The sequence below is a fragment of the Pseudochaenichthys georgianus genome, chromosome 16 (assembly GCF_902827115.2).
Source record: "Pseudochaenichthys georgianus chromosome 16, fPseGeo1.2, whole genome shotgun sequence".
NCBI classification, from domain to species: domain Eukaryota; kingdom Metazoa; phylum Chordata; class Actinopteri; order Perciformes; family Channichthyidae; genus Pseudochaenichthys; species Pseudochaenichthys georgianus.
Genome location: NC_047518.2, coordinates 13597686 through 13624172, shown reverse-complemented (window position 1 = coordinate 13624172; position 26487 = coordinate 13597686). Strand labels below are relative to the sequence as shown.

The 26487-nt window shown below is 40.7% G+C and overlaps 1 protein-coding gene and 1 long non-coding RNA gene across 3 annotated transcripts; one reads left to right on the top strand and one right to left on the bottom strand.

Moving 5' to 3' along the window:
* Window positions 1-3211: 3211 nt before the first annotated feature.
* depdc1b (DEP domain containing 1B) lies at window positions 3212-25800 on the top strand. Of its 2 annotated transcripts, none has more exons than XM_034101778.2 (11): window positions 3212-3379; window positions 9317-9582; window positions 10498-10642; window positions 11263-11390; window positions 11683-11813; window positions 11902-11949; window positions 12618-12758; window positions 12840-13006; window positions 18874-19050; window positions 23374-23556; window positions 23769-25800. In XM_034101778.2, the coding sequence occupies exons 1-11, from the start codon at window positions 3332-3334 to the stop codon at window positions 23859-23861; spliced, it is 1527 nt and encodes a 508-aa protein (XP_033957669.1). In that variant the 5' UTR covers window positions 3212-3331; the 3' UTR covers window positions 23862-25800. The 2 variants fall into 2 exon arrangements, with proteins under 2 accessions (XP_033957669.1, XP_033957668.1); XM_034101777.2 differs by having other exon boundaries at window positions 23656-25800.
* LOC117460395 (uncharacterized) lies at window positions 6565-7715 on the bottom strand. Its single transcript, XR_004553635.2, has 3 exons — window positions 7421-7715; window positions 6953-7100; window positions 6565-6846 (listed from the first exon to the last, which is right to left on the bottom strand). It is a non-coding gene; the product is annotated as an uncharacterized lncRNA (long non-coding RNA).
* Window positions 25801-26487: the final 687 nt, after the last annotated feature.

Sequence of the window (26487 nt, the reverse complement as noted above, 5' to 3'; positions counted from 1 at the left end):
CAAAATAGATTTTTTTTTAATGTTTTTAAATAACTTTTTGGAATATCTTTTTGGAATATCTAAAGCCCTGAAAAGCCATAGTTTTGCTCTTGTGTTTTGGCTTGGTTATTAAATGTCATTTCAGCGTGGCTGGATTCAAGGTACTGTATTTTTTGTACTAGCACCTGAATACAAGTTACCCATTTTCATCTCTTGTAGCCATCGATTTTTTTTATCTTGCAAATGGTCCCCAATAGATACACTTTTATATCGATACAGCAACATTTTATAATTTATAACATGTTTTAGATACACCCTTGCAATCGTACCCCACTTTGAGAACCACTGTAACAAAGGACGTACAGCATTCCATTATCAATCCATAGATCCATCGGAAATGCATCAACACTCACCACCTACAGTATAACATCACAGGGCCTGCTCTGTTTGGTACAAATCAATTATTCCTCGTTCCCGTTGTCCAGAAACAACCTGCCACTATCAAGAATACCTCTTCACATCTGGAATAGGCCTAACAACATGAAACAGGTGTCCCCTCAATGTTAAAAATGATCCTTATCAGCTCCCTGTGATTATAAGGGTGGTGGTAGTTCACAAGTTCAACACATCCCTGTCACATTCAATCAACACATTGAAGCTGTCTTTTATCTCACCTCTACTTTTCTGATCATTATGTTACTGCTTCTGAGTGTTACACGTCCCTGTCACTGGTGTCTTGTTGCTGACTTGAAGTTAAACTTTTCGATCAATACAAGGACAAAAAGACTGCACTATTTGACAAAACAAGTAAAATTAAGGGCCTATATGAGCATAAGAGCTTTCAACACACTGCCAAAGCTGCTTTTACACAGGGGTTGTATATTACAAATAGTATATTGAATTGAATTTGTATTTGGATCACTGTAGAGATTTGTTGTATTTGTGTTGATAGTAGCCAATAGCAACATTAAATTACAGTACTTGATTCAATGTTGTGAGATAATAAAACATCCAAGGCGAGGTTGAATACAATTAAATCAAAATAATGATGTGCCAAATACGTTATAAGCTGATAGCACCAAATATAATAAGCATGATAAGCATCATTATAACCTATATAATCTTGATCGGATGATGTTTGAGTTATCGCCCATGTCCTTCTGTTCCCAAGGCACACAATTTCTTCTTCCCTTTATCGATTGTTGCCTTGATCCTTCATCTCGTTAGCGAAGCCGTCATTTCATTACCCTTATCATCTCCTTGTTATTGCCGTGACCTTTCACTGTAGAGTCTAGGATGAGCTAAGAGGCAACGTTACCTCATAGCTCATCCATTTTATCAAATGGAATGCGCAACCATGTTTGAATGTATAGAGGACGGGGCTGTCACTGGGTTTATTAAAGCGGGTACCCTTTGTCAGAGATGTCTCAGTAAATTAGCTCTTGACGCAACCAGAAGGCTCAGGCATTCGTAAACCCACAGACAGCTAAAGTCGTTATACCAAGGCCCCGGATCTCAAACGAATGTAGTTCTAAATGTATTCCCGATGACTGAGCAAACGAGGGCAGCTAGCAACGCTTTTTTAATATCTCTGACAGTCGTGGTTGTTGACCTTTAGCTTTCAAGTGTACCCAGACTTCTGCTTTCATTTTATATTGAGCCGTTTATTGACTAGGCTGCAATCAAGCAACGCCTACATCTGATTTCAGATGTACTATACAAATGGGCACCCAGTGGGCGCAGACCTCCGCCAAGGCTGTCTCCATAATTGAAAAACTAGGCATGGATCTGCTCCCTATTTAATGGGTTTTTACTTTGCCCTTTCCACAAAGTTTTATTTAAATAGGTTCAGAAGTTGTGCTCAACACAACTAAACAAACCAAAAACATATCCTCCTTAGCGAAGGTTATAAAAGGTACTTTGCTATATTTAAATTAAAAGGGCGGAATCTCAATGCAGCATCTTTATCCAAGCTACTTTAGCAAGATTCATCGGGAGTTGGAGGTCACTTGCTTTCAATGTTTGGGTTCGTTTCAAGGTGCCACTCAGCTCTTGGTAAATAAGTCCGATGTGTGGGTGCTAAAGCAACTCTGGCTTGACCCTACCAATCAAATGTCTGTCTCTGACCCAGTCTTTCAGCCCACAGAATGGGAAAAAGAGGGAAGTCTTATTGTTGCCTGTTAGATAAAAGCTGTGCCTCGTTGTCATAGCATCCACACAATAAACAAAAGTGCTCTGGGTATCACAGCAAATGCTTTAGGGGGACGTCAAACACCTCATCATGGCATATCTGCAGCTCTAATGGATAAGTTCTCAATCCCTGTAAACAAGTGGCATATCTTTGTAAAAAGAAAATGGGGAAAAGTTGCTCTCCAGCAGCCTAACACGCATGGAAGCTGGATGAATAACATTTTCCTCAAAGCGTTGAAAATGAAAAATAAATACACAAAGCGGATGTTTTATCTGCCTTGGGTCTGCAATCACCTTTTTCTTAGGCAGCACTACCCTGAACAACTTTCTGTGGTACTTGCGCTTTTAAGCTTTTCTTTCAAGCTAAGCTGCATCAACATTACAGCCCTACTATACAGAATATTCCAACCATAACAAAGCAGATTTATTTTTTATAGACAATGTTAACAGTTATGAGACAGGTAGAGACTTAAATCCATACATTATTATCTTGTAAAATTCTGACCAAAACATTTAAAAATGGTTAATTAGAAAATAAAGGTTTTTGAGAATTTATATAATAATGTGTCATCTTTTTTTCCCTTTATGGGACGAAATAGAGGCATTCTGATCTGTTAACTTCAACCTATAAATGGATCATGTTGTTTTATATAACATAGTTTTAACAGTGTTTAATGTTGTTGTGTATGCTCTGTAACCATATAGGCCTAATTGATATAGCCTAGCCTATATATTTAACGTTTATAATATGGATATTTGTTGTAAAACTGCATTTCAAATATACATGTTTCGGGATCCCTCTGTTAACAGTTTTTGAATACTTTTCTCGATATGCAAAGTTTATATTATAATAGAAGTAGTAGCAGCATTGTAGCCTAGTAGTGGAAGCAGCACTAAAGAAGCAGCAGTTGGTTGAATGTCGCTTTGAATGTCTTTCTCTATCTATTGACAAATGCTGCATTCCTCTTGGTCACGTGACCAGCCCGCTGTCTAATCACGTCGTTCAAATGGAGTGACGCAGGAAATTCAAAGTCGGCAGCAACGTCTCTGCTAAGAGGTTTAGCCTGCAGCATTTTCACCGGCAGCTGAAGCTTTTTAAAAGCTTCTAAAAGTTATTTATCTCCATGTTTTCATACGAGGGAATCGGGATTTCACTATAAGAATGAATGGTAAAGTTATTGGAACGGGTCCATACCGGGCAACCAAGCTGGTGAGTCTGTTGTTAGCAGAGCAAAGACAAATGTTACGTGAATATGAGACTTTACGCTAAGTTGTAACGTTAACATTAACTTGCTATGTGCATTTCATGTTGGAAGCGTTACATAACGTTCGTTCCAGCTTTCATTACATGTTAAGCTAACAGTTGTTTTACTTTTGCTCTGGTAACGTGACTGAGTTTACGCGTTTTAAATAGTCGGCACCAAATAATAGGACATTTACTAAAAGGGCTCGAAATGTATGTTCAACCAAAGCAACTTTCAAGCAAGTTCAGCTCTGCTTTTCTGTGTTTGACCTGACTTTATCAGAACTATGCAGTAAGTGTTATTTAACATTTATAATCACTCAATTTACATAAGTATTCCCAAGTGTTTACGTAAAGGGAAATTGCTGTATCTACCAGGTTAATGGCGTGCTAATGTGTTCTCTGTGCTAATGCACATGCATCCTTGGCAGTCACTATCAGCTATTTAATTACATGTTAAAGAAAAACACAACATGCAATATTGTTTCTGGCTTTTTGGAATATTTAACCCCTTTCACACCATTCAATCACTGCATGGTTTACATTAATGCAACACCCACACACATAATCTATATGTTGTTACATGCAATAGTGAGCATACCACATTAACAGGCTGGCATTTTATTTTTTTAGATGCACATTTGAATCCCAGTAAGTTAATTTACAAACCACATGGTTCCCCATAAGCCTTTTTGATAGCACTCACTTAATTCTTAAATACTAAAAGCACAGGTGTTCCTTGTATATTTAACGAGCGCTATGTTCCACTTGTTGCCTCCAGCATGCACAATAGCAGGGTCCTGAAAAAAAAGCAGCTTAATGGAATTCAGCCATTGTCCATTTTATTATTTGAACCTCTGCCTTTCTTTCTGTGACAATGTCAACATGTCTTTGTTACCATGTCAGGAAAATCTCTTTAGAAAAGCCCTCTGCTTGGTCAATAATAATGAGATGAAGCTTGACAGTGTACTTGAAAAAAACAAAAATGGTGTACCAAAATATTTTTACATTTACCTGATTGTTTTCTGCCTAGTTTATTCAGCTAGAGCAGGGGTGCCCAACCTTTTTTGAACCGAGAGCTACTTTTAAAGTTGCCAGTCTGCCGAGATCTACCAGTCCAAATAGAGAGGCGTAGCCATTACTGACAGCCTACTGCCAGGTAAATACACACTTCTACTTGTATAAAACTGACCTTTGTACGATTAATACTTCATAAAATACTGCAGATCCTTTATCTCACCTCTTTCTAATCTACACACATACAAGTATTTAACTGAAGTTACACAACAGTGTTGTTGATACAGAGTTGGAGTTTATTCACACGTCACATACTACAGTGGGTAATGTTTTCAAGACACATTAAACAGTGCTGCCACATATGACACAGGAAAAAAAGAAAATACTCTGAACCCTTTCTTTGCCATTATATAAAAATAGTGTTGCTACAAAAGTATAAATTAGGCTTTCTAATAAGACAACTCAGATCTGAAGCTACACAGGAATCTGCTGCCAAAGTGCAATAAAAGAGACACAATTAATGGAATCAAACCCTTTTTTGTAGCATTTTAGTTGATTATAAAAAGAAATGCCTTTAAAATAGGATGCAAGCAACACTAGTTTCTTAACCTGAATTGATAATAGACTATAATCAATTTAAGTTTGCATTCTTATACCATTTTGTACAATAATTATAATGAATAAGTTCAAACAAACTAAAACTTACAGCTGATTAATAACAGTATCTAACTTGAGTTTTTATTATATCAAAAACCTGTTGAAATGCTACTGTTATTTGTACTGTCCCTCAAAAGCGCGTCGGCAGCCTCCAGGAATGCTTCTTTCACAACTTCGCCGTCTTTGAAAGACTTCATGTGTATCGCAAGAACGTGACTGACGCGATAAGATGCTCTGGTAGCAGCCTTGCTCTTGTTGTTGGGCCTGGTGAAAATGGACTGCTGTGCATTTAGCTGTCCTTTCAGGCCCCTCCCCTTTTGGGAGCGTAGGGCAGAATTAGGGAGAAGCCCCTCACTGCAGTGCGCAGTACCTCAAGCTCCTCCTTCTCAACCTTCTCAACCTTTGAGGCACGTCACTAACGGCCCCTCCTTCTCAACCTAAGCCCCTCCTTCTCAACCTTTGAGGCACGTGACTAACGGCCCCTCCTTCTGTGACAGTGATCTGTCGCCATGGCAACGGCATTTAAAAATGTAAAACTCAAACTAAACACATTAACAACCTTCAAAGCATATTTTAATGTCTATTTGCATGTTAATTGCATCAATTATGTCTGTTATGACTTCAATAAAGGGCCTTCATTTGTTTTTTTACTTTTTAATTTTAATTTCAGAGGCAATATTGTATATTTACTCACTTTTTACTGAAAAACATGTGATATAAATGAAATCATATCACATTATTTCCTACCAGTATTTTAAAAAATATATTAAAAAAGTGCCATCGTATTGACAAATTGATAGAATTGACAGGATAATATCAATGGTAATATAATACTGTGAACAGAGCCAAATGCATGTACTTCTACTTTTGATACTTCGAGTACATTTAGCTGATAATACTTATACTCTTTAACTTAAGAAACACTTTGAATTCAGGACTTTCAATTTTATTGAACACAGAGACAGGGACAGGACAACATAAAACACAGACAGATTCTGACAACTATTACATTTTGAGGCATTAGTGAACCTAATACAGATTGTAACAGTTCCCCCCCAGCAGCGCTCACACATGACGCATTCAAATTATGGCCTGCTTCTTTTGTGGAACCTCTTCATCCTGAAATATATTTGACAAAGACAGGTTACATGTTTAACACTCACACTTCATTGTACAGTAAACAAACAATAGCAAAGACTGAACTACATGTACTTACACAGAGTGTAAGTACATCTGCAGTGAGCAGGTGAGATGGTGGGGGGAGCTGGGCAGGTGCTGCAGTGAGCAGGTGAGATGGTGGAGAGAGCTGGGCAGGTGCTGGAGTGAGCAGGTGAGATGTGGGGGGAGCTGGGCAGGTGCTGGAGTGAGCAGGTGAGATGGTGGAGGGAGCTGGGCAGGTGCTGGAGTGAGCAGGTGAGATGGTGGGGGGAGCTGGGCAGGTGCTGGAGTGAGCAGGTGAGATGGTGGGGGGAGCTGGGCAGGTGCTGGAGTGAGCAGGTGAGATGGTGGGGGGAGCTGGGCAGGTGCTGGAGTGAGCAGGTGAGATGGTGGGGGGCGCTGGGCAGGTGCTGGAGTGAGCAGGTGAGATGGTGGAGGGAGCTGGGCAGGTGCTGTAAGTCGCCCTACAGTCACAGCGTTTGGCTCATGTGAATAGACATGCCGTAAAAACTGGCCCCTATTAATTATGGTCTGTGAGCAATAAAGACAATGAAAATGGCTTGCTGTTCTGCAGCTTAAGCCACACTTAACAATTGTGAACTCTGAAAACAAGAAACAATAGTAAAGTCAATAAGCTTGAAGACATTAAGCTCTCATTGTAAATAATGTGAAAATACAGACAGCACTAAAAAGAGCAATTTATTATACCTCTGTGCCTCACAGAAGAATGGCTTTTGGCATGTTATTCCACCTGAAGCCTCTGACCCTGGTATTGGCAGAACGGGCAGTGATAACTGCCAGAATTACAAATATACACTTTTGGGCTCCCATCATGGTGTAAGTGTGTGATGTGTTTCTGGTCAAAGAAAATAAACACAAACAAAATGGTTATATACATATACATATACATTTATTTTGTAAAAATCGAATTTAAATATAGTTTATGCATAGTTTTTTCAGGACTTTGCTTATACAGCAATCCTACTATTACATAGTATAGTTATTAGTTGTCAGTAGTGCAAAAATAATATAAAGACTTTCCTAAAGTTTTCAGGACTTTGCTTATACAGCAATCTTACTATTTTGAAGCAACACAAATGTAGTTTTACTTAAAATCAACACATTTTAAACTGCAGCAAAAACAAATAGTTAATTTATTCAGGGATACGACCATACTTGCCAACCTTGAGACCTCAGAAAACGGGAGCATTTCAAGACTTTGAGTTGCGCGCGCTGCTAAAGTGACGTGCTACCATGGAAACCAAACAATGGTGAAGCTCTCCTCTCCCGCGAAAATCGGATGGAAACCAAACAATGGTGTAGCTGTATTAAACAGTCCTCTCCCGCGAAAATAGGATGGACACCAAACAATGGTGTAGCTGTATTAAAGTTTTACTTTCAATCAACACATTTTAAACCGCAGCAAAAACAAATAGTTAATTTATTCAGGGATACTTACCTCCATCGTACTCAGACGCTATGATTAACAGAAACAGGATGTCACGTGCCTCAAAGAAACAGGATGTCACGTGCCTCAAAGGTTGAGAAGGAGGGGCCGTTAGTCACGTGCCTCAAAGGTTGAGAAGGTTGAGAAGGAGGAGCTTGAGGTACTGCGCACTGCAGTGAGGGGTACTACGAATTAGGAGGGAATTCCGTCTCGTAGCGTTTGTGCACTGTTTTGAAATGCCGCTCCTAAATTACCCTTCTTCGATAAAGCCACGCTCGCATTGCAGATGAGACAGATGGACTTTGAATTGGAATAGATACAAAAATAATCATCCTCCCACTCGGAGTGAAATTATATATTTTGGGCTTTTTTGCTTCTGCCATAATTGCGGTCTTGTGTGTGTGCGGACTGTCACTCCTGTTGACGGTTGACACGGACAACCTCAGCAAAATAGTGCCCAGTATTTATTCTCTTCTCAGAGAAACAAGGGTATGAACAGAATAGCCAGAAACAGGAAGAGAGGCAGAACGTGACTACGTAAATGCACTCTCCTAAATATTAAACGAGTAAGAGGTGAAGAAACACAAAGCCAGACATTGAAAAGAAAAGGCACCCTCATGCTTCCCCTTAGAATAGGTTGGAAATTATGAAGACCCAAATTATGAAGAGGGGACATGGGATACTAGTGAAGAGGGACAACAATGAAGAGGGACAACAGTGAAAAAGCCCAACGTATCCAACGTACTAGCACTCTCCAAAGAGACAGAAAGTCAAAGTATACGCCGAGAGGCACAACGTAACTACGTAAATGCACTCTCCCGTATAAATTAGTTCAAGGGAAAGGGGGTGAAAAACTAAAATAATCAAAAGAAGGAAGTAGAAAGGCCTAAATGCCCTCTCCTAGATTCAGTTAAAGGAAAGAACTGGGGAACAAACAAGTACAGGAGGAAAGGCCCAACGAGTCAACATCAACACACCCAGAAGCGCAGGGCTCCTCTCAAATGAGGATGAATCCTATTTTTTACGCGGCGCAGCCGTAACGTAAGGTCGGGCAGGCAGGAAGTGGAACGGTCAGAGCATATATATATATATATAGCATATATATATATACACACACACACAAACACATTTTTCAGACCCTATCCCTCCGTAGTCTTTCAAGTAGGAGGAGAAATGCCAGCGTTCTCCTCCGGTTTACAGGCATTGTGTAAATTATATATATATAGAATAATTATAATGATGAATGCAATTTTTTACCACTAAAATACAACAACACATCTTTGATTCATGTCGTTTATAACTGGGATATTACAATTATTATGAACTTTGTCTGTACAAAGTAGCCTGTCCAGGAAATATGCCCAAATCAACAAAAACTGCGAGCCGGCAGGCAAGACGCTCCGCTTCTGAAATGCTTCTGAAACGCGCCCGGTAGGGTATGACGCCGGAGGAGGCCTTACCAAAACCGCGGCGCAGACGGATCCGGTGGAATCTAGGGGTTACAGTATTACACTAGATTGCAAACAAACACATCTGAATTCACTGTCTGTAGCAGAAGTTTTCTCAGCATTTGTCTCACCACATTGTCTCCCTCCCTCTGTCACATGTGTCTCCCACCTCTGCAGTGGAATGAAACCATTAAACTGTTCCGTGGAGGCTTGCCGCTGAGAAGGCACTGGGCGAACTTCCGCTCCTATGATTGCAGTTTCACAGGAGCTGAGGCTGTCGATTATCTGCACGATCTGCTGAGGCGCAATTACAACTTTGGGCCCGAAGTGACTCGCTACCAGACTCTGCAGCTGCTCAGGAAGTTCCTCAAGGCTCATGTAATCGAAGACATCAAAGGACGCCACGGGACAGAAGACTTTGAAGACAATGGCCATCTGTACAGGTACTTAATTGTCATCCTGTACTGTTGTTCATGGTATTTGACACACTAGTGTCGCACGAGTGGTGCATTAATGTCGTATGTTTTAAGACTGACAGGGAAGCATCGCAAATGCTCCCTCAACATAAAGTAATGGGATTATGCCATTAGATTTCACAATATTGAAGGAAGATAAGATCTGTGGCGAACACGTTTATGATACATACATGTTTTATTCAGCAGAATAATCTAAACATTTGACCACAAATGTTGTTATGGTTGAAGAGTGAATGCAATCGGCAGAAATAGAAAGCTAACGTTAGGCTATAAACCAATGACATCAATGTCGCATAGGTTCATGTCACCACCGCTAAGCTAACAAACTTGTGATCAGCAAGATGACATTTAGTACTCTAATCTTAGTAACTTGTTAGCAACCATCATTTTTAAGACAAGGAAAGGCTTCAGACATTAATGGTTGAGTTGTTACTGACATATTCTAAGTTCAACAGACCTCACAACAGGCATCGAACAACAAACGAGTTCAATAAACCTTTGACTTCGAGTGAGGGAACCAGACGTGGTGAAATGCTCACTCCTTTCCGGGTTCTAGGACTCATTCCTGCACCACTCTATAGAGCGCTTTTGCTCTTGCTCTTACCTTAAGTCCCTCTTCCAATCCTACACCTCACAGCAGCATCACGTTCTTAGCTCAGTCAAATGAGGGAAAATAAGTCTGGATTAGGCATTTTGAGCATTTGACATGATCTTATGAAAGAATGATTCCAATAAGGGTTATCATGTGTTCGTACTGGGTAGTCGATTTAAGTGAAAATAAACGTGTCCTTCCCAACACTATATTAGTGTTGTTGTTGCTTCTACAGAGTTGGCCCCTTCATCTGTTTCAGCTAAACCCAGTGCTGTTGTCTCTCTCTTCAGGTTCCCCCCACTGTCTCCCCTGAAATCCTTCCCAACAAAGCCTCTGTTTAGAGACTGCGGTGACCTTCCCAGACTCATTCGTTGGGATGACTACGAAGAATTACCTCAGCGGGAAAACATAGCACCACTGAAGTCTTCTGTCATGGTGAGAGGAAGACAAAGATGTGTCAGCTGCTCCACTGCCTTGCCTCGACTCACGCAGGGCTTAATGTGCTTAAGCGTATTCATGGAGAGCAAATGGCAAGAGGAGATGATTTCAAGTCTCTGCTCTGATGCAGTTACAGCTGTAATCAGTCATTCTGCACTTTTAAAGCAAAGTGCATTGAGAGGTAATGCAGTACAAGAGGGCTATATTTGTACTTACTGCAGCCGAAGTTTATTTGTTGAACTTCATTTTATGGTGCAGCTTTATGGATGTGTGTTTAATAGCATTATATTGAAGGGCTTTTCTAATACTTTGTTCACTATATTTGCATTTATGGAGAAAAAAACTGCGGAAATCTATACACCAACAGTGCAATACAATACTGTGGAACGACAACAAAAACTACAGTTTGAAAAAGAACCTGATTAATGTTAACATGTGATTCAAACATTGACAGAAATGAAATGTGTGTTAAACTTATTTGTTAACATGAATGCTGTTTTTTGTGCTTTTGTATTGTACTTTAGGCAGTTACACACTGCCTACATTTTGTTCTGCCCTCGTAATCTAAGTCAAAAGTAACCTTTTCTCATTCATGTATCCATTTCTTTTTTAATCAGACCTCAGATCTGTGGAATAAGAGGCACAGTGTTGCTATTGGGGATGTGAATGAATGCAAGCTCATACGAAGGAAGGAGATAACTACGAAGCAAGTGGACCACATCTGGAAATCAATGACAGCTGAGCAGTATGTAACCTATCCAGAACCTTTCGTAAACACTTCACCTGTTCATGTTGTTTTTAACATTTGCTCCAAATCAACATATTTTCTACCATGACACATACTTACTTTTTTCTTTTAAATTGGCTTATATTAACATGTTAACTGTTTGCCTTTAGACCCCTCTCCACAGGAGGTTTCTGGTGTTGTGTTAATGTTGAGATGAGAGCCAGATCACACATATATGCAATACCATGCAGATAGGGATGTTTACAATGTTCACCACTCTAGATAATTAATGGCAACTCTTTTGTTTCAGTTTACAGAGAGTGTTGGGCCTAAATTCACTGGATGGCGTCTTAAACCCTATGCATGTGAATGGCAAGCACATCGTTCACAACGTGTTCAGCGTGAATAAGACGGGCATAGTCGTACTGGAGAACAAAGCAGGTATGATGCTTTGCTTCACAATAAAAAAAGAAAATGTGTTTTGTTGCAACATATATTACAACTCCCCTATCTTCTTTTGCATCTCCAGAGGACATGCCATATTGGGTGGTATCAGCAATGAAATGCCTCGCCAATTGTAAGTGCACATTTTATACTCAGTTTTGAAAAAACTCACCATCTGCTTCAGGACTGCAGTGAGTCTTCCACCTCAAGGACATAAGTTCAATCTTAAACCTGAGAGCTTATGCTACAGTTACTTCACTAATGATCATTTTGAGAAAGTAGGTTCCAGATGGTAGATATCTTACTTTGAGTTGAACTGTTTACATAATGTGAGTGATTCCGCACACATAAACCATAAAAACCTAAGTAGCTGGTTTGCATTTTGATCTGCACGATCACATTAACTGGGGTTTGTCGTCGACATTCAATGTGAATGTCCTTAAAGTGAGAGACGAACATAATAATGTGTTAATAAGAGATGCCTGGAACTGATCCTGAACAATACAGAACACACCATTTCTAAACACACACACGGAGGCAGGTGCTGAAAAAGAAGCAGGGATTGTACGCACAATCTTCCCTGTGAATCTTCCCATGCCAACAGCACTTTCATAGGCATGGTTCAAAGCTAGCAAAGAGGCCCCATAGTGAAAGTTCATTGCAGTCACATCATTAAAGCTCAAGGAATATATCACTTAAATGTAATGCAGTTGAGGTGAAATTACAATAAATCTGGATACATTGCTATAACAGGGATAACTGTATATTTGCTATTGTCTTGCATTCTGTGTGCTTTCTCAGGGCCGAATGGCAATGGAAGCAAACAGCCGGCGTATCCTGGTTTTGAGAGGGATGTTCTGAAAACAGTAGCGGATTACTTCCAGAGGCTCAAAGAACCACTGCTGACTTACCATCTCTACGAAGTCTTTGTCAACATTCTCAGTGAGTGCTTCACCACATGCATCTACTGATATGTGTGTGAAAAGTGTGTGTTTGACTCTCCTCTTCCTCATGTCTCTGCAGGTCTGCAGCAGCAGCAGGAGGTGGCTACTGAAGCTCTGCAGCTCAGCACCCTCCTACTGCCCCCCCCCAACAGAAGACGCCTCCAGCTTCTCCTGCGGCTCATGGCGCGGGTGTGCCAGAATCCCCACCTGCCCCCCCTCAATGACGCCATCGCCACCCGCACACTGGTACACGTATCCAAAGTTTTAACATTCTGTTTCTGTGACTTTTCAAGGACACAGCGTAACAAACATTTTAAGTCCTCATTACCTTTTATAAAACTTTGCTATAGTCGTTGTATATTTGTATTTAATTAAAAAAACACTATCGAGAACTCTAACACAGTATGGAAGGGGGGCAAGGACACACACATTCTAGCTTCTGGGCACAGAGGAATATTGTTTGTTCAGAATCATATCATGGTACCTGTGAAAACGGAAAGTGGGCAATCTTTAAAAAAATGTGAATTGGAATACAAAGCAGTCGGGATCTGTAGACGATATAGAAAGAAATTCCTAGGGTTAGAGTGCAAAGATAATGTTTGTTGCAGCTCTATTGCATTCAAATTACATTTTAAGCTTTATTCATAACATTTAATGCCAAGCTGTTTTTTTTTTTTGCATGTCTATTCATTCTGTTTAAAGCTGGCATTTCTGCACAGTGGCAGATAACAAGGAGCTACACTAATATCATTTTGTGTGACTGGCGAAGCCACACACAGTCTAGTATTCGACATACTTATCTCATCTTATTCTCCTTCTTCCGCCACAAATGTTGTCATGCTTGATAGCTAGTACGGTTCTCACGTAGTCGGCGCTTACGTTTTGTGAACATTTCACACTGTTTCCCATTTTATAATGTGTGTGAGAGTTAAGACTTAGAGTGGGTGACATCACGGCTAGAGGGGAGAGGAGCTGGACAATCTGAAGAGTTGTTTCCCAATTATTGCTCGGCTGGCCACAATCTTCACTCTTCATACATAATTTGGTGATTATAATGTAGGGAAATTTGTCACGGCCGCACCAATATGCTAATTTAATCAAACGGACTTACATCTAGCAAACACAGAGTCATCGGTGTTCATCTGGTATCCTGAATACTCGGGTAGGATATTTAGCTGATTGGAGTTACAGTTTTTTACTTAGAAGCAATAATGCAGCACAATATTGTCAATACATTCCCTGACAGGCTGTCTCTCATTCAGGGCGTTGCCGTGGAAACGCTTTGAACACACCTGTCGGTCGTTAACTAAATCCAGTGGTAATCTAAAGATGTTCAGAAACTAATGTGGTACAAGAATCCAAAAATGTAATGGATAAACAGTTAACATAATAATACAAATAGTCAGCTAAAATGAATGTATATTCTTTGTTGTACCTCAATAATACAACTAATGCTATTAACAGGGGTGCACATAACTTTTTTTTAGTGAGTTACTCAGATGTGTACCAGGAGACAGCGTTTGGTACTCACCCCACACGAAGCGTGGTCCTCCTCAGTGTCTCCTTCACTGTCCTCTATTTATACTTCTTGCATGCTAGATGATGAAGATGCACCTCCCTGTCTCTTTTTAAGCCTCCGATTTGCTTTCTCCAAAACTTGTTGCCAAAACTGTGAAGTCCTTGCATTTCCTGAGGCCAAGTTGAAGGATCAAATACTAAGAAATGATCACATGACTTGAAGTCACATCTGATTTCAGATGTCAATCAATCAATCAATGAATGTTTATTTATTTAGCCCAATATCACAAATGTTACATTTGTCTCAGTGGTCTTCACAGTGTGTACAGAATATCAGTATGACAATACGACACCCTCTGTCCTTTGACCCTCACATCGTACAAGGAAAAACTTCCAGAGAAAACCCCACAGTTTAAAGGGAAAAATGGGAGAAACCTCAGGGAGAGCAACAGAGGAAGGATCCCTCTCCCAGAATGGACAGACGTGCAATAGATGCCGTGTGTAAATCGAAAAGATAATACATTTACAACATAGGTAGTCCAAATGTTTGGAAATGCATGTGTGTGTATAATAGGAAGATGAATCCACGAGGATGTCAGCAATCTTGTAGGAGCCATCAGGGAAGTAGTATGGTGAGAGTCTGGCAGGACCGCAGAGACAGGTTCAGCAACGACTCGAAGCCCATGACTCAGATCCATTGCTCAGGATAGAGGATCCAGGACACACGACCACAGCAACAGGATTAGCCTCGACTCAGGATCCCGGCGTATATATGCACACAAAAAAGAGATTTGGGGGAAACTGGGTTAATCGGAACATGAGAGTACACAGGTACAAACAGACAGAAAGACGGAGTAAGGTGCCCCCCCAACAGTCCAAGCCTATAGCAGCTAAACTAACGTGTCTACATACATGCACTCCCTTAGGATAGGTTGAGGGAAAAGGGTAGCAAGTAAGAAGTAGGAAACAGAGGTGGAGAGGCACACGCAGGGAGAAAGGTCCCCATTGGAACCTGAATTGGTTAGAGGTAAGGAGTAGGTCTGTGGCTAGGTTCCACACTCCCGGGCCGGGCTAGGCCTTCTCTGCAATCTGTTACCCTCTATTAGAACCTCGAGAGGTCAGAGAGGGGAAAGGTTTGGATAAAGTTTTAAATATAAAATCTAAGTTTTTAGGATTTAAGTGAAAGAGTAAGAACTAAAATGTATAGGTGAAGAGGCACAACGTATCTACGTCAATGCACTCTTATTAGATTATTTTATTTTATCACTATAAGCTTTATCAAAAAGGAAGGTCTTAAGCGTACTCTTATGTCTGCCGCCCGAACACAAACTGGAAGCTGATTCCACAAATGTGGAGCTTGATAAGAAAAGGCTCTGGCTCCCATTGTACTTTTTAGAGAATTTCCCCGCGATGTTCGCAATTATTGATATTTAACGGAACGGTATCGCTTTTTCTTTTTTAAACTGACGGTTCGAGATTACTAGTAGCCCAATATTTCATTGCACAACAGTTGTTGGGATGGTGTCACAGGCTCTTTAAGCGCACTCTTAAAAACGGATAGGGTGTCTGCCGCCCGAACACAAACTGGAAGCTGATTCCACAAATGTGGAGCTTGATAAGAAAAGGCTCTGGCTCCCATTGTACTTTTAGAGATTCTAGGAACAACCAACAACCCTGCATTCTTGGAACGCAATGCCCTAGTAGGACAGTAGGGTATAATGAGTTCTTTAAGGTAAGATGGCGCCTGCCCATTAAGGGCTTTGTAGGTGAGAAGAAGAATTTTAAATTCTATCCTGTGTTCTATAGGGAGCCAGTGTTAGGCAGCCAGAACAGGAGTAATGTGGTCCCTTTTCCTAACTCTGGTTAGTACACGAGCTGCAGCATTTTGAATCAGCTGAAGCGATTTGACTGACTTCTTGGTACACCCTGATAATAAAGAGTTGCAATAATCCAGCCTAGAAGTAACAAATGCATGGACTAGTTTCTCTGCATCGTTTTGAGGCAACATATGCCTAATTTTGGCAATGTTGCGTAGATGGAAGTAGGCGGTCCTTGAGATTGATTTTATGTGGGCGTTAAAGGATAAATCCTGATAAAATATAACACCAAGATTCCTTACAGTCTCACTGGAGGCCAAATTAATGCCATCCATAACTAGTATATCTTTAGATAGTTTGTTTCGTAGATTCTTTGGGCCGAGTACAATAACTTCAGTTTTGTTCGTGTTTAACATCAAAAAGTTTAAGGTCATCCACGTTTTTAAGTCCTTAAGGCAGTCTTGAATTTTATTTAGATGATTAATTTCATCAGGCTTGATTGATAAATATAGTTGAGTATCATCCGCATAACAATGAAAGTTTACAGAATGATTCCTTATAATATTGCCTAACGGAAGCATATATAATGTGAACAAAATAGGTCCGAGCACTGAGCCCTGTGGCACTCCATGGCTAACTTTGGTTTGCGTGGAAGATTCATCGTTAACACGTACAAACTGAGAGCGTTCAGATAGATAGGACCTAAACCAGCCTAAAGCAGTTCCCTGTATGCCAACTAAGTGCTCTAGTCTTTGCAATAGGATATCATGGTCGATAGTATCAAATGCAGCACTGAGATCGAGCAAAACAAGAATAGAGACAAGTCCCTTGTCTGAGGCTATTAGAATATCATTTGTGACTTTAACCAGAGCTGTCTCTGTGCTATGATGTGTTCTAAAGCCAGACTGAAAATCTTCAAATAAATCATTGTTTTTTAAGTAATCACACAACTGTTTTGCGACCGCTTTCTCAAGAATTTTTGAGAGGAACGGAAGATTAGAAATAGGTCTATAGTTGGCTAAAACCTCTGGATCGAGGTTGTGCTTTTTAAGAAGCGGTTTTATCACTGCTACTTTGAATGAGTAGTAAGTAATGGCTTTATTATAATTATTATTTTCGCAAACATTTCAGACTACACGAGGAATGTCAATTTCAAAAGTCAACATTTTCGTAATTATGTTTCAATTCTTATTTCTTAGTGTTTAGCCTTTAAAAAAAACACTGCGGTTAAAAAGCTCTTTCCGTTTGTGCACAAAAATAGGCATGGACTTTATATTAATAAAAAAAGATCTTAGAAAAAATACATCAGGGTGTCCGCGGGGTCTTAAAAAGTATTAAAAGTTGATAAATCAATTTAGCGAAAATTAAGGCTATTAAAAAGTATTAAACGGCATTTTCCAAGGTATTAAGAAGGTCCACAGCAACGACAACATGAAACACCCTTTAATTTATTGAAACAACATGTCGGGAAACCCCCTCAAGGCGGCCCCATGCATAGCGTGCCATAAAATGCTGCTTCTTATTTTAAGTTTTGTTGCCTTGCTCCGCTCTGTGGGGGGGGGGAGGTTTATCTGCTGGTGGACTACCTGAGAGATATACAGCAGGAGAACACGCCGTCCACCGCGGAGAATAAACAGAAGGGCGACCATGACAACCATGCTCCGGGGTCTTCTTCGCTGCTTTTGGTGTATTTTGTGGCGGCAGTAGCGCCACTTACAGGCCTGGCATATGTACTACAGCGTTTCCAGCATTTCCAGCGGTCTAGTGTGAACGGACACGTTAATGAATCGAATGCGTGTGAACGGAAGACTTTTTTGCATTTGCGTTTTACTGTATGAGGCCCCTCGTGGGGCCGGGGTCTAAGCCAAACTATATCCGGTCACAGAGATCTGCTATTTTAAAGTAAGGTCAACACATATCGACCCTAAATATAGTCTATATTAAGAACGCGAAAAGTCTTAACATATATATTGTTTTTTGTAAACATATGACAAATGTGTGAGGGTGATGACGTCAGAGCATCGTCCTATGTGCCGGGCTTAGCCCCGGACAGCCCCAGCCCAATTTAACCCCTGGGTATTTGGTATCCTATATGGCATTACCCCGCTGAAGCTCACCAAAGTTTAATATATTTCATAGTTCAAAGTGTTGTCAATTGTTTTGTTTATTGGTCAAATACTGGTTTCTAATGGTTTCTGAGGAGTTCTACTGGAATGAAAGAGCACAGAAGCAGCAAAGCAGCATTAAACCTGACCTTCACAGAGAGGTTGAAGTTCATGTGGAGAGGAGGCTTCAGTAGTCTGTCTGCACTCTGTTTAGTTGTGCTATCTTACAATCAATATAGTAAATGTGAGGTAAATTGTGTAACCGGTTAGAACTCGAAGTGGCGATGAGGTCTTAAAATGTATGGAAAGGGTCTTAAAAAAGGTCTTAAAAGGTATTAAATTTGACTTCAGGATTCCTGCATATACCCTGTACATACAATACAGCCCTAGATGCTATCTGCTACCAGCAGTATGGAATCATGAGATCTGAAATGAGTGTCCTTTCACTGACTTCAAAACAGGCATGTCTGATCGGATGTTTTATCAGCAATTCAGAATATATAAAGTTAACATTGTTGTCTAGATAAAACTGGAAAGCTCAACACATGCCCAATCTGTAACACTTCATGCATACAAAACTGAGATATTAAAAGTTTTGCAAAACTGTTGTTTGGTTGAGACTTTATTGGTGGATCATGGTTTCTAACTCTTCTCTCGTTGTGTTCTGGTCCAGATGGTGCAGATGTTCTCCCACTGCGTCCTGGGCTCTGTGGATGAGATGGACCTGGACGAGCTGCTCTCCACCAAACTGGTGACCTTCATGATGGAGCACCACAACACCATCTTCCAAGTCCCTGCAAAGCTGCGTAGCCAGGTCCAGGAGCACCTGTCCCACCTGAAGAGAGCTCAAGTCAGTTCACTCTCTAAGCCTTCAATTCATTAATGACTGTGTGACGAAGCCTTATTTGTGCCTCAATGTGCCGGATGGTTCCATCCTCTTGCCAAGCACGAAGTGGGGAGACATTAATATATAAATGAAAGCCTCATAAAGCCATGGATCTCTCTGTTGTTAAGAGTTGGAAACATTTTTCCAACTGTAAACTGTATTCGTCTTGATGATTTAGTCTCTAGCATCTTTAGTGACACATTCACTGGATTTTTTGTATTTTGCTGTTCTGTTTGTGTATGTTTCTTGGCAGCTCTCTCTGCCCCTCGCTTTGGTCTCATTTGAAAAGCTTGACTAAATTATAAATTACATGATCTGTAAACAAATACCGTTTCACATTTACAAGCTAGTTCGTAGTTCAAAGATTTTTGAATAAATGGGCCCTATTGTGCTTTTTTTGGATTCGCCCTTTACTGTAGGGCAGTGGTTCTCAAACTTTATCTGTCGGGGGGAGAAAAAGTCGCCCCCCCCCCAACACAAATAGTCACGTAATGGGCCAAGGTAACATTTTTTTAAATACATCAATATGAACATGAGAATTCCTTTTTAAAAAAATCACTTTGCTAGAACAGTGATAATAAAACAATGCTCCATAGGACTGTGTGCTCAAAAATAATAATAAATAATACAATTGTGCATTCCCTTTGCTAGAACAATAAGTTATAATACTTTGCCACTTTGCAATCTGTTCAAAAAATGAAAAGAAAGAAAAGCTGATATTTGGCAAAAAAGTGTGTCTTATCACATCATTAGTGGCTGCAATGAGCCTGTTTGGCAGGGTTACAGGCTTGACCTTCCATCCTCATCATGTACATTACACACCTGTGTCCTTCAGCGCCCTCATAGGTTTCTAAGTGTAACTACACGACACAAACAGTTTTCTTTTTTAAATCAATCAATCAATCAATCAATCAATGTTTATTTATATAGCCCAATATCACAAATGTTACATTTGTCTCAGTGGTCTTCACAGTGTGTACAGAATATCAGTATGACAATACGACACCCTCTGTCCTTAGACCTTCACATCGTACAAGGAAAAACTTCCGGAGAAAACCCAAAATGTTTTCCCCCTGTCATGCCTCTACGTGACCCCCACTTTGAGAGACACTGCTGTAGTGTGTTATATAGGTTTATGTGCATGTAAATGGTCTGCAAAGGCTTAAGTCCCCAAGTTCCCTCTATATGGAGTTTCTCTCCCACACATACACACACACACACACACACACACACACACACACACACACACACAGAATTGAGTGACTGAAGGTGAAGGTAGTTTTCCTGGATTGAACTTAAGCTCAACTTCATTCAACTTGAGACAGGCCGAGTGAGAGTTTGGTGCTTTCTGTTGATCGTCTTTATGTAGTCAGAGGGCTCTTGTTCCTTTTATTTTAGCCATCTGTGCACATTTGGTTCATCTTGATGTGTGCATGTGTTTTATTTTGGCAGGCAGATCATAAAAAATAGAACACAGTCTATATTGACTGTCAACATTGTTTGGAAATGCTTGATTTGATCTTTTCATCCAACAGTGGAAGCATAGGCTTAAACTCCCCCGCTGTCAATGAGAAGCTGTAAATGGTGGGAGAGAAACTCCCTCTGGAGGGAATGTTGTGATTTTAGCCTTTGCAGACCCGCGTATCCAAACACGCGCATAACGACAACACACAAGAACAGAACAGCCTGACAACCATGATATGATTTTACATATAGCAATTTAATATAAGATAACAGCAGAACTCGTGAGTCAAAGTAATCTCCTGTGAATTAGGAGAACATTGTTGCGGTGCAAACTGTAAAAATGCATAAAGGTAATAAACATATGAACATTGTTGCTGTGCAAACTTAAAAGACATAAAAGGTCATAATAACCAATATAAACATATGAACATTGTTGCGGTGCATATTTACATTTGGGGAATACGCTATGTTTCAGCGTTAATCTCACCTAATGAGACGGGTGGGCAATATGCATGGAGCACAGCAAATCCATCCTGGGCTTAATTTTGGAGACGGCCACTCGGAGATCATCCTCCACGTTTAGACGAGATCTGTATTTGTTTTTTATATATGTCAGTGCCGAGAAAGTCTTTTCGCACAGGTATGTGGAGCCAAACGGCGTCAGCACGTCCATCGCGGCCTTGGAAAGCTGTGGGTATTCCCTCTCAACTGAAATCCAGAACTCAGCAAGCGTCTTCGCATTAAAAGCTGTCTTTAATGTGCGGTCACTTGACAGTTCAGTCAGTGCGTCCTCCATGTCGGATGACAGATGACTTGCGGTCGTTACGCTAAATGGTGATCTTATCCAATCATATTTTTCCGGAGCTGCTTCCTCTGGGAAATACTTGTTAAAGTGTTCTAGGAGGTCTTGCAGGTGGGTAGTGATAGACTTCTTCACAGAGTTAACACTAAGATCATTTTCCTCTATGAATTCCTCCAGCTCAGGAAACATATCAATCCTGCCCATTTCAACTCGCGCAGTCCAGCGATCCACTTTCCTCTTGAATGCGCAGATTTTATCATTCAAGGACATGATGCTTGTGTTTTCACCTTGCAATGACAGGTTAAGTCCGTTCAGTCTGTCAAATATGCAAGACAAATATGCCAGCCTTGTTAACCAGTCAGGGTCAGTCAGGTGGTCAGCGAGCTGGGACCCATGCTCCGTGAGAAATAAGCGCACCTCGTCCCGCAGTTCATACAGGCGGCTGAGAACATTTCCCCTTGAAAGCCACCTGACTTCTGTGTGGAACAGCAGGCCCTGATGCTCCGATCCCAGTTCGTTGCAGAGATTGGCGAACAGCCTGGTATTGAGTGGACGGGATTTGATGTAGTTGACCATTTTTATCGCCGTCTCAAGAACACTTTTAAGCTCTGGGTCAAGCGTTTTACTCGCTAGAGCTTCTCTGTGGATAATACAGTGCGTAAAGATAACGTGGGGCGCCACTTGTAGGACTCTTGCTTTTAGTCCTCTCTTTTTCCCCAGCATTGCTCCAGCACCATCTGTACACACACCAATGCACTCATCCCAAGACAGTCCCTCTTCTTTTATTTTGTTGTCAAGTTTTGTGAAAATGTCCTCGTCTGTGCACTTTAGCTCCAGCTCTAGCTCAACCTCACTCATTGAAAAATGCACCCCCCATCCAAAAATTCCCACAAAGTCCCATTCAAAATGTTAAATGAAAAGAGCCCTTCTCCCTCCAAAAAGTCCCATTAAACATGCAAATCTTCCATCAAGCAATCCTCTGCATTTTTGCTAAACCCTTTCAGTCAATGGGCTCTTCCTGGGCCTCATCAACATCACACTCTGAGTCTTCCTCTTCAGTGTCACTGTCCAGCCTTGTTGAGGATGGCTCTGTGTCCGGCTCAGAGAGCCTAGGTTTGCCCGAATGCCAACCAGTTTTTCCACTCTCACATTTGTGAGCCTGTTGCGAACCTTTGTGTGGTCTCAATAGCCATGCAGTAAGCAGTGTGGTATGGCATGGATATCCAAGTGTACTTGAATGGCATCTGTTTGTTTTAGTAAAAATTATGCTAAAATATACTTTCCCCAACTATATTTAAGTTCCCTATGAAGAGCCAACCTTCAATTTTGAAATTCCCGTTTATTCCCGTTAATTCCCATGGAAAGCTTCCATCTTTGAAAGTTCCCGGAATTTTGCAACCCTAATTGTAACACATAATCACTGATGTTGCGCTGTAACGGTGGTGATCTCATCAGAACAGAGTGGGCGAGCTGACCAATCAGGCAGGGGGAGGGGGGGAAGGGGGCAGGAGCTCCAACAAGCCGTGTAGGACAGAGAGTGAATACACATACTATACAGAGATGCTGTATGAGAAACCAATGTGTGTTTTTGGAAAATGTCACAATATAAATCCATTCTAGTAGACCTCAACAATGGAATTATGATCAGTAGAAATGGCCATGACATGGGACCTTTAAGATGCCCTCACGAATGGCCGGATGTTGTTACGATCAGAGCCACATTTGAACATTTCCTTTATCGTGTGTCCGTCTGGTGTCAATTTCTGGACAGTGTGACAGGGGCTTAACTGGCTGTATGTTTTTAGAAGACATTTTGCTTATTTACTTTATAACTTTTGACCTTGAGTATTGTGGGTTTACATAATTTGCTGGCGATAATGCAGTGAATAAGAACATTTCAAATGCACTTTACCTTTATTTCTTCATAAAATAACAAGTGAGCAAATATCCAGAATATTGTACTTTGGGCGACAGCTGTGTTGGTGCATCACTAAATATGTATCCAACATTTCCTCCATCAGATCAAATACGCGGGTTCAGACACAGACTTCAGCTCCTCCCCAGCTTTCTGTAAACAGATTCGCAGGGTGGAGTCGGAGGAGCAGAGGGTGATAGGAACGCAGACCCCGCTGCAGGCGCTGCTGGAGGGCCTGATCGCAGACAGAGAACTCCCTGCCAAGGACAAGAGGAAACGCCTCAAACAGGTAGGGCTGGACTAATATGTTTTAAAAGAGGAATGTCATTAAATATAGATCTCAGAGGCCCTTTATGAAGTTATACTGTAATGATGCATATCCTTTCAGTTCCAGAGGTCGTACCCAGACGTCTATAACTATCGATTTCCCACGGAGGAAAGCAAAGCTGCTGCACTGCCTGAGAAAGCCCCACGACTCAAACCTCACCTCATGTTCCTCAGGAAACCTTTCCAGCCCTTCCAGAGGAGCTGGAGCTTCAGAGCGTGAGGAACCCCGCTGACACATCTACTCTCATGCTGTACACACAACTCTAACTCAGCGTCATGAGGAGAACACTGTGGCTGTAACGGTACTCTGGCCATACAAATAATGTTTTAAAAGAATAACTGGACTAGGCTGTAGCACTGTTAACCTAAGATAATACCGTAAAGGGTTGGTTCACACAAATACACTTAATTATAATAATAATAAGACATCCTAACTGTTTTACTCTTAGCACTATCTGAGGCTGCATTTACACGGGAACGCAAACAAACCGAATTCGATATCAAAAAAGTCTTCCGTTCACACGGATACGGCTCAATAAACGGGTCCCTTCACACGAGACCGCTCGACCTGCTTGAGACGCTGTAGTACATATGCCGTGCCTGTAAGTGGCGCTGTACTTCCACCACAAAATACACCAAAAGCAGCGAAGAAGACCCCCGAGCATGATTGCCATAATTGCCCTTCTGTTTATGCCCCACGGTGGATGTAGCAACATGTAGTTCATGTCGTTCTCCATGTCCACTTGTTGCTGATGGTTGTGGTAGAGGAGCTGTAGATGTTACACTAAGCATCTGTAGCATGGTCAGTAGCTACTGACAGTAGCTACCCATGCTACAGCAGTGAGCAGCAGACGTGGGGAGAGGCGGGGCTATGGCTTCATCGTTATCAGGAAATGATCGTATAGGGCGTACACACTGAGCCGTTTGGCCCCCCCCCAGAGCGTTCCGTTTGCAGATCTATCCACCTTGGGACCCGTTATCGTTTTAGGGGTCCGTTTCCGTGGTTCCGTTACGGCCTCGTGTGAACGAACGGGCTATACGAAAGACAAAAGTAGCAGATACAACCCGTTTCGTTCCCGTGTAAACGGCACCTAAATGTCTGAATTGACCCTTTAAAATAATACATTTTTACTGTTGCTAGATGACTTGAACAAAGTATAGGAAAGGATAATGCACTAACAGAACCACTCGTGTTTCTTAAAATGAACTCTCATAGTTGTTCAACAAATGTATATTGGTACATAATTTACTAAGATACTGTACATTAGAAATATCATAAGCAGGCATGGCATTGAATGACATTGGCCTTGCTGTATCTTGATTGAATAAAATGCATTTCTTAATAAGTTGTTTACGAAAAGTAAATGATCAAAGAGCATCATACTCGCAAAGCATTTCTATTGATGTATAATGTTGTACTGTTTCATATTCAGATCATTTCTTGAATAGGCCTTCAAACTGATGTCATTTCATTTGATTGACTCTTGGCAATGCAAAGAGCATTTCATTTGTATAAACACTGTTTATGTGATCTTGAATCTAGGCAGCTCCAAGACCAATATTATCTATAATTGTTATCTTTGTCACTTAATGTCAGTAAACATATCACAGGATTTAGAAGAAATGCAGCATATGTGAGGTGTTGCATAACTGAGAAGCTGTATTGAAATATAGATGACATAACATTTATAACTACAAAACAAATAAGGACAAATTTGATGAAATTGCTTAAAATATGGTACAACTACATTTAAAACATTTGATATCCATATGCTAAACCCTAATCTCAGAAAAAGGAAGGAAAGGCTAAATCAAACATTTCTCATGTTACAAACGGTCCTTTCTAAGCCTTCCTTCCAGATGACTGGACGGGTCCTGCTGCACTACGACTCATTTCATATTTGTACTTGTTTGTTTTATTCTGTATATAAGAACTGTTTTATTCATTGTTACATATTTCGATTGTTCAATTTTGTCATTTTTTATTACCTGCTATTCTTTCATTTCAATTTTTGAAATTGTTAATTTTTTATAATGATTAAGTACTGATATTCCTATATGGATTTCAATTAATGCTCTTAAACAAATGTAATAACACTGGAATAACTGTTACCCTTGAATTGATGCTCTTCGCTGGAAAAATTCAACAGAATGAAAGTGAATGCATGTTGATACTGATTTTTCTATAAATATTCTAATTGGCAAATGTTTTTTGTCTTTTTTCTTGGCAATCATGGGTAGTTATTTGGGGCATACAGTACATAAGGAAATATGGTGTTAATGTAACCAAAACTTCTACATTCTCCAGCATAGGATTGGCAACTGCAATTGGTGCAATTTATTGTACATCATCACCTCCTGTTCAACAGAAATATCATTAATGCAACACACAGTTAGATATGTTTTCAGTTTAATTGTTACATCTGTGCTTTGTTGGTTTGCCTGAACCAAAATCTAATTTTCCAAAAGCAGTCATTTATCCTAGAAGCAGTATATTCGAGGAGGATCAAGAATATCACCTTTAAACATCTAATGGACATATTTTTTCGTTTTGCTAAAAGATACTGGACTTTTCAAGCAATATTAATTAGCATTTTTGCTAGAGAATAGGCACATTCACACCACAGTACTTTTCCCACAAAGGTTAATAAGAACTTAGTTCATGAGAACTCTTTAGTTCTCATGAAGCCGCTGACGTCACTTCTTCTGCTTTGGGTTTACTGGCAGGCCGCAAACAACTTCACGGCGTATACTGCCACCCGAAGTCCCCGGCAGTAGAAGCTGCTGGGAGTCCCAGCAGCTTCTACTGAAGCCTTCTGAGTAAATCGCCAGAACGCCGACACCTCCTCATCTCCACCGCTCCCATGTTTTCTTTTGTGTTGCCATAAGTTAG

What these genes read in the sequence shown, in the direction of transcription:
- depdc1b (XM_034101777.2), top strand. Translation starts at nt 3,332, where the DNA reads ATGAATGGTAAAGTTATTGGAACGGGTCCATACCGGGCAACCAAGCTG. An exon ending in CATACCGGGCAACCAAGCTG is followed by an intron (nt 3,380 to 9,316) that starts GTGAGTCTGTTG and finishes CCACCTCTGCAG; the next exon opens with TGGAATGAAACCATTAAACT. An exon ending in AAATCAATGACAGCTGAGCA is followed by an intron (nt 11,391 to 11,682) that starts GTATGTAACCTA and finishes CTTTTGTTTCAG; the next exon opens with TTTACAGAGAGTGTTGGGCC.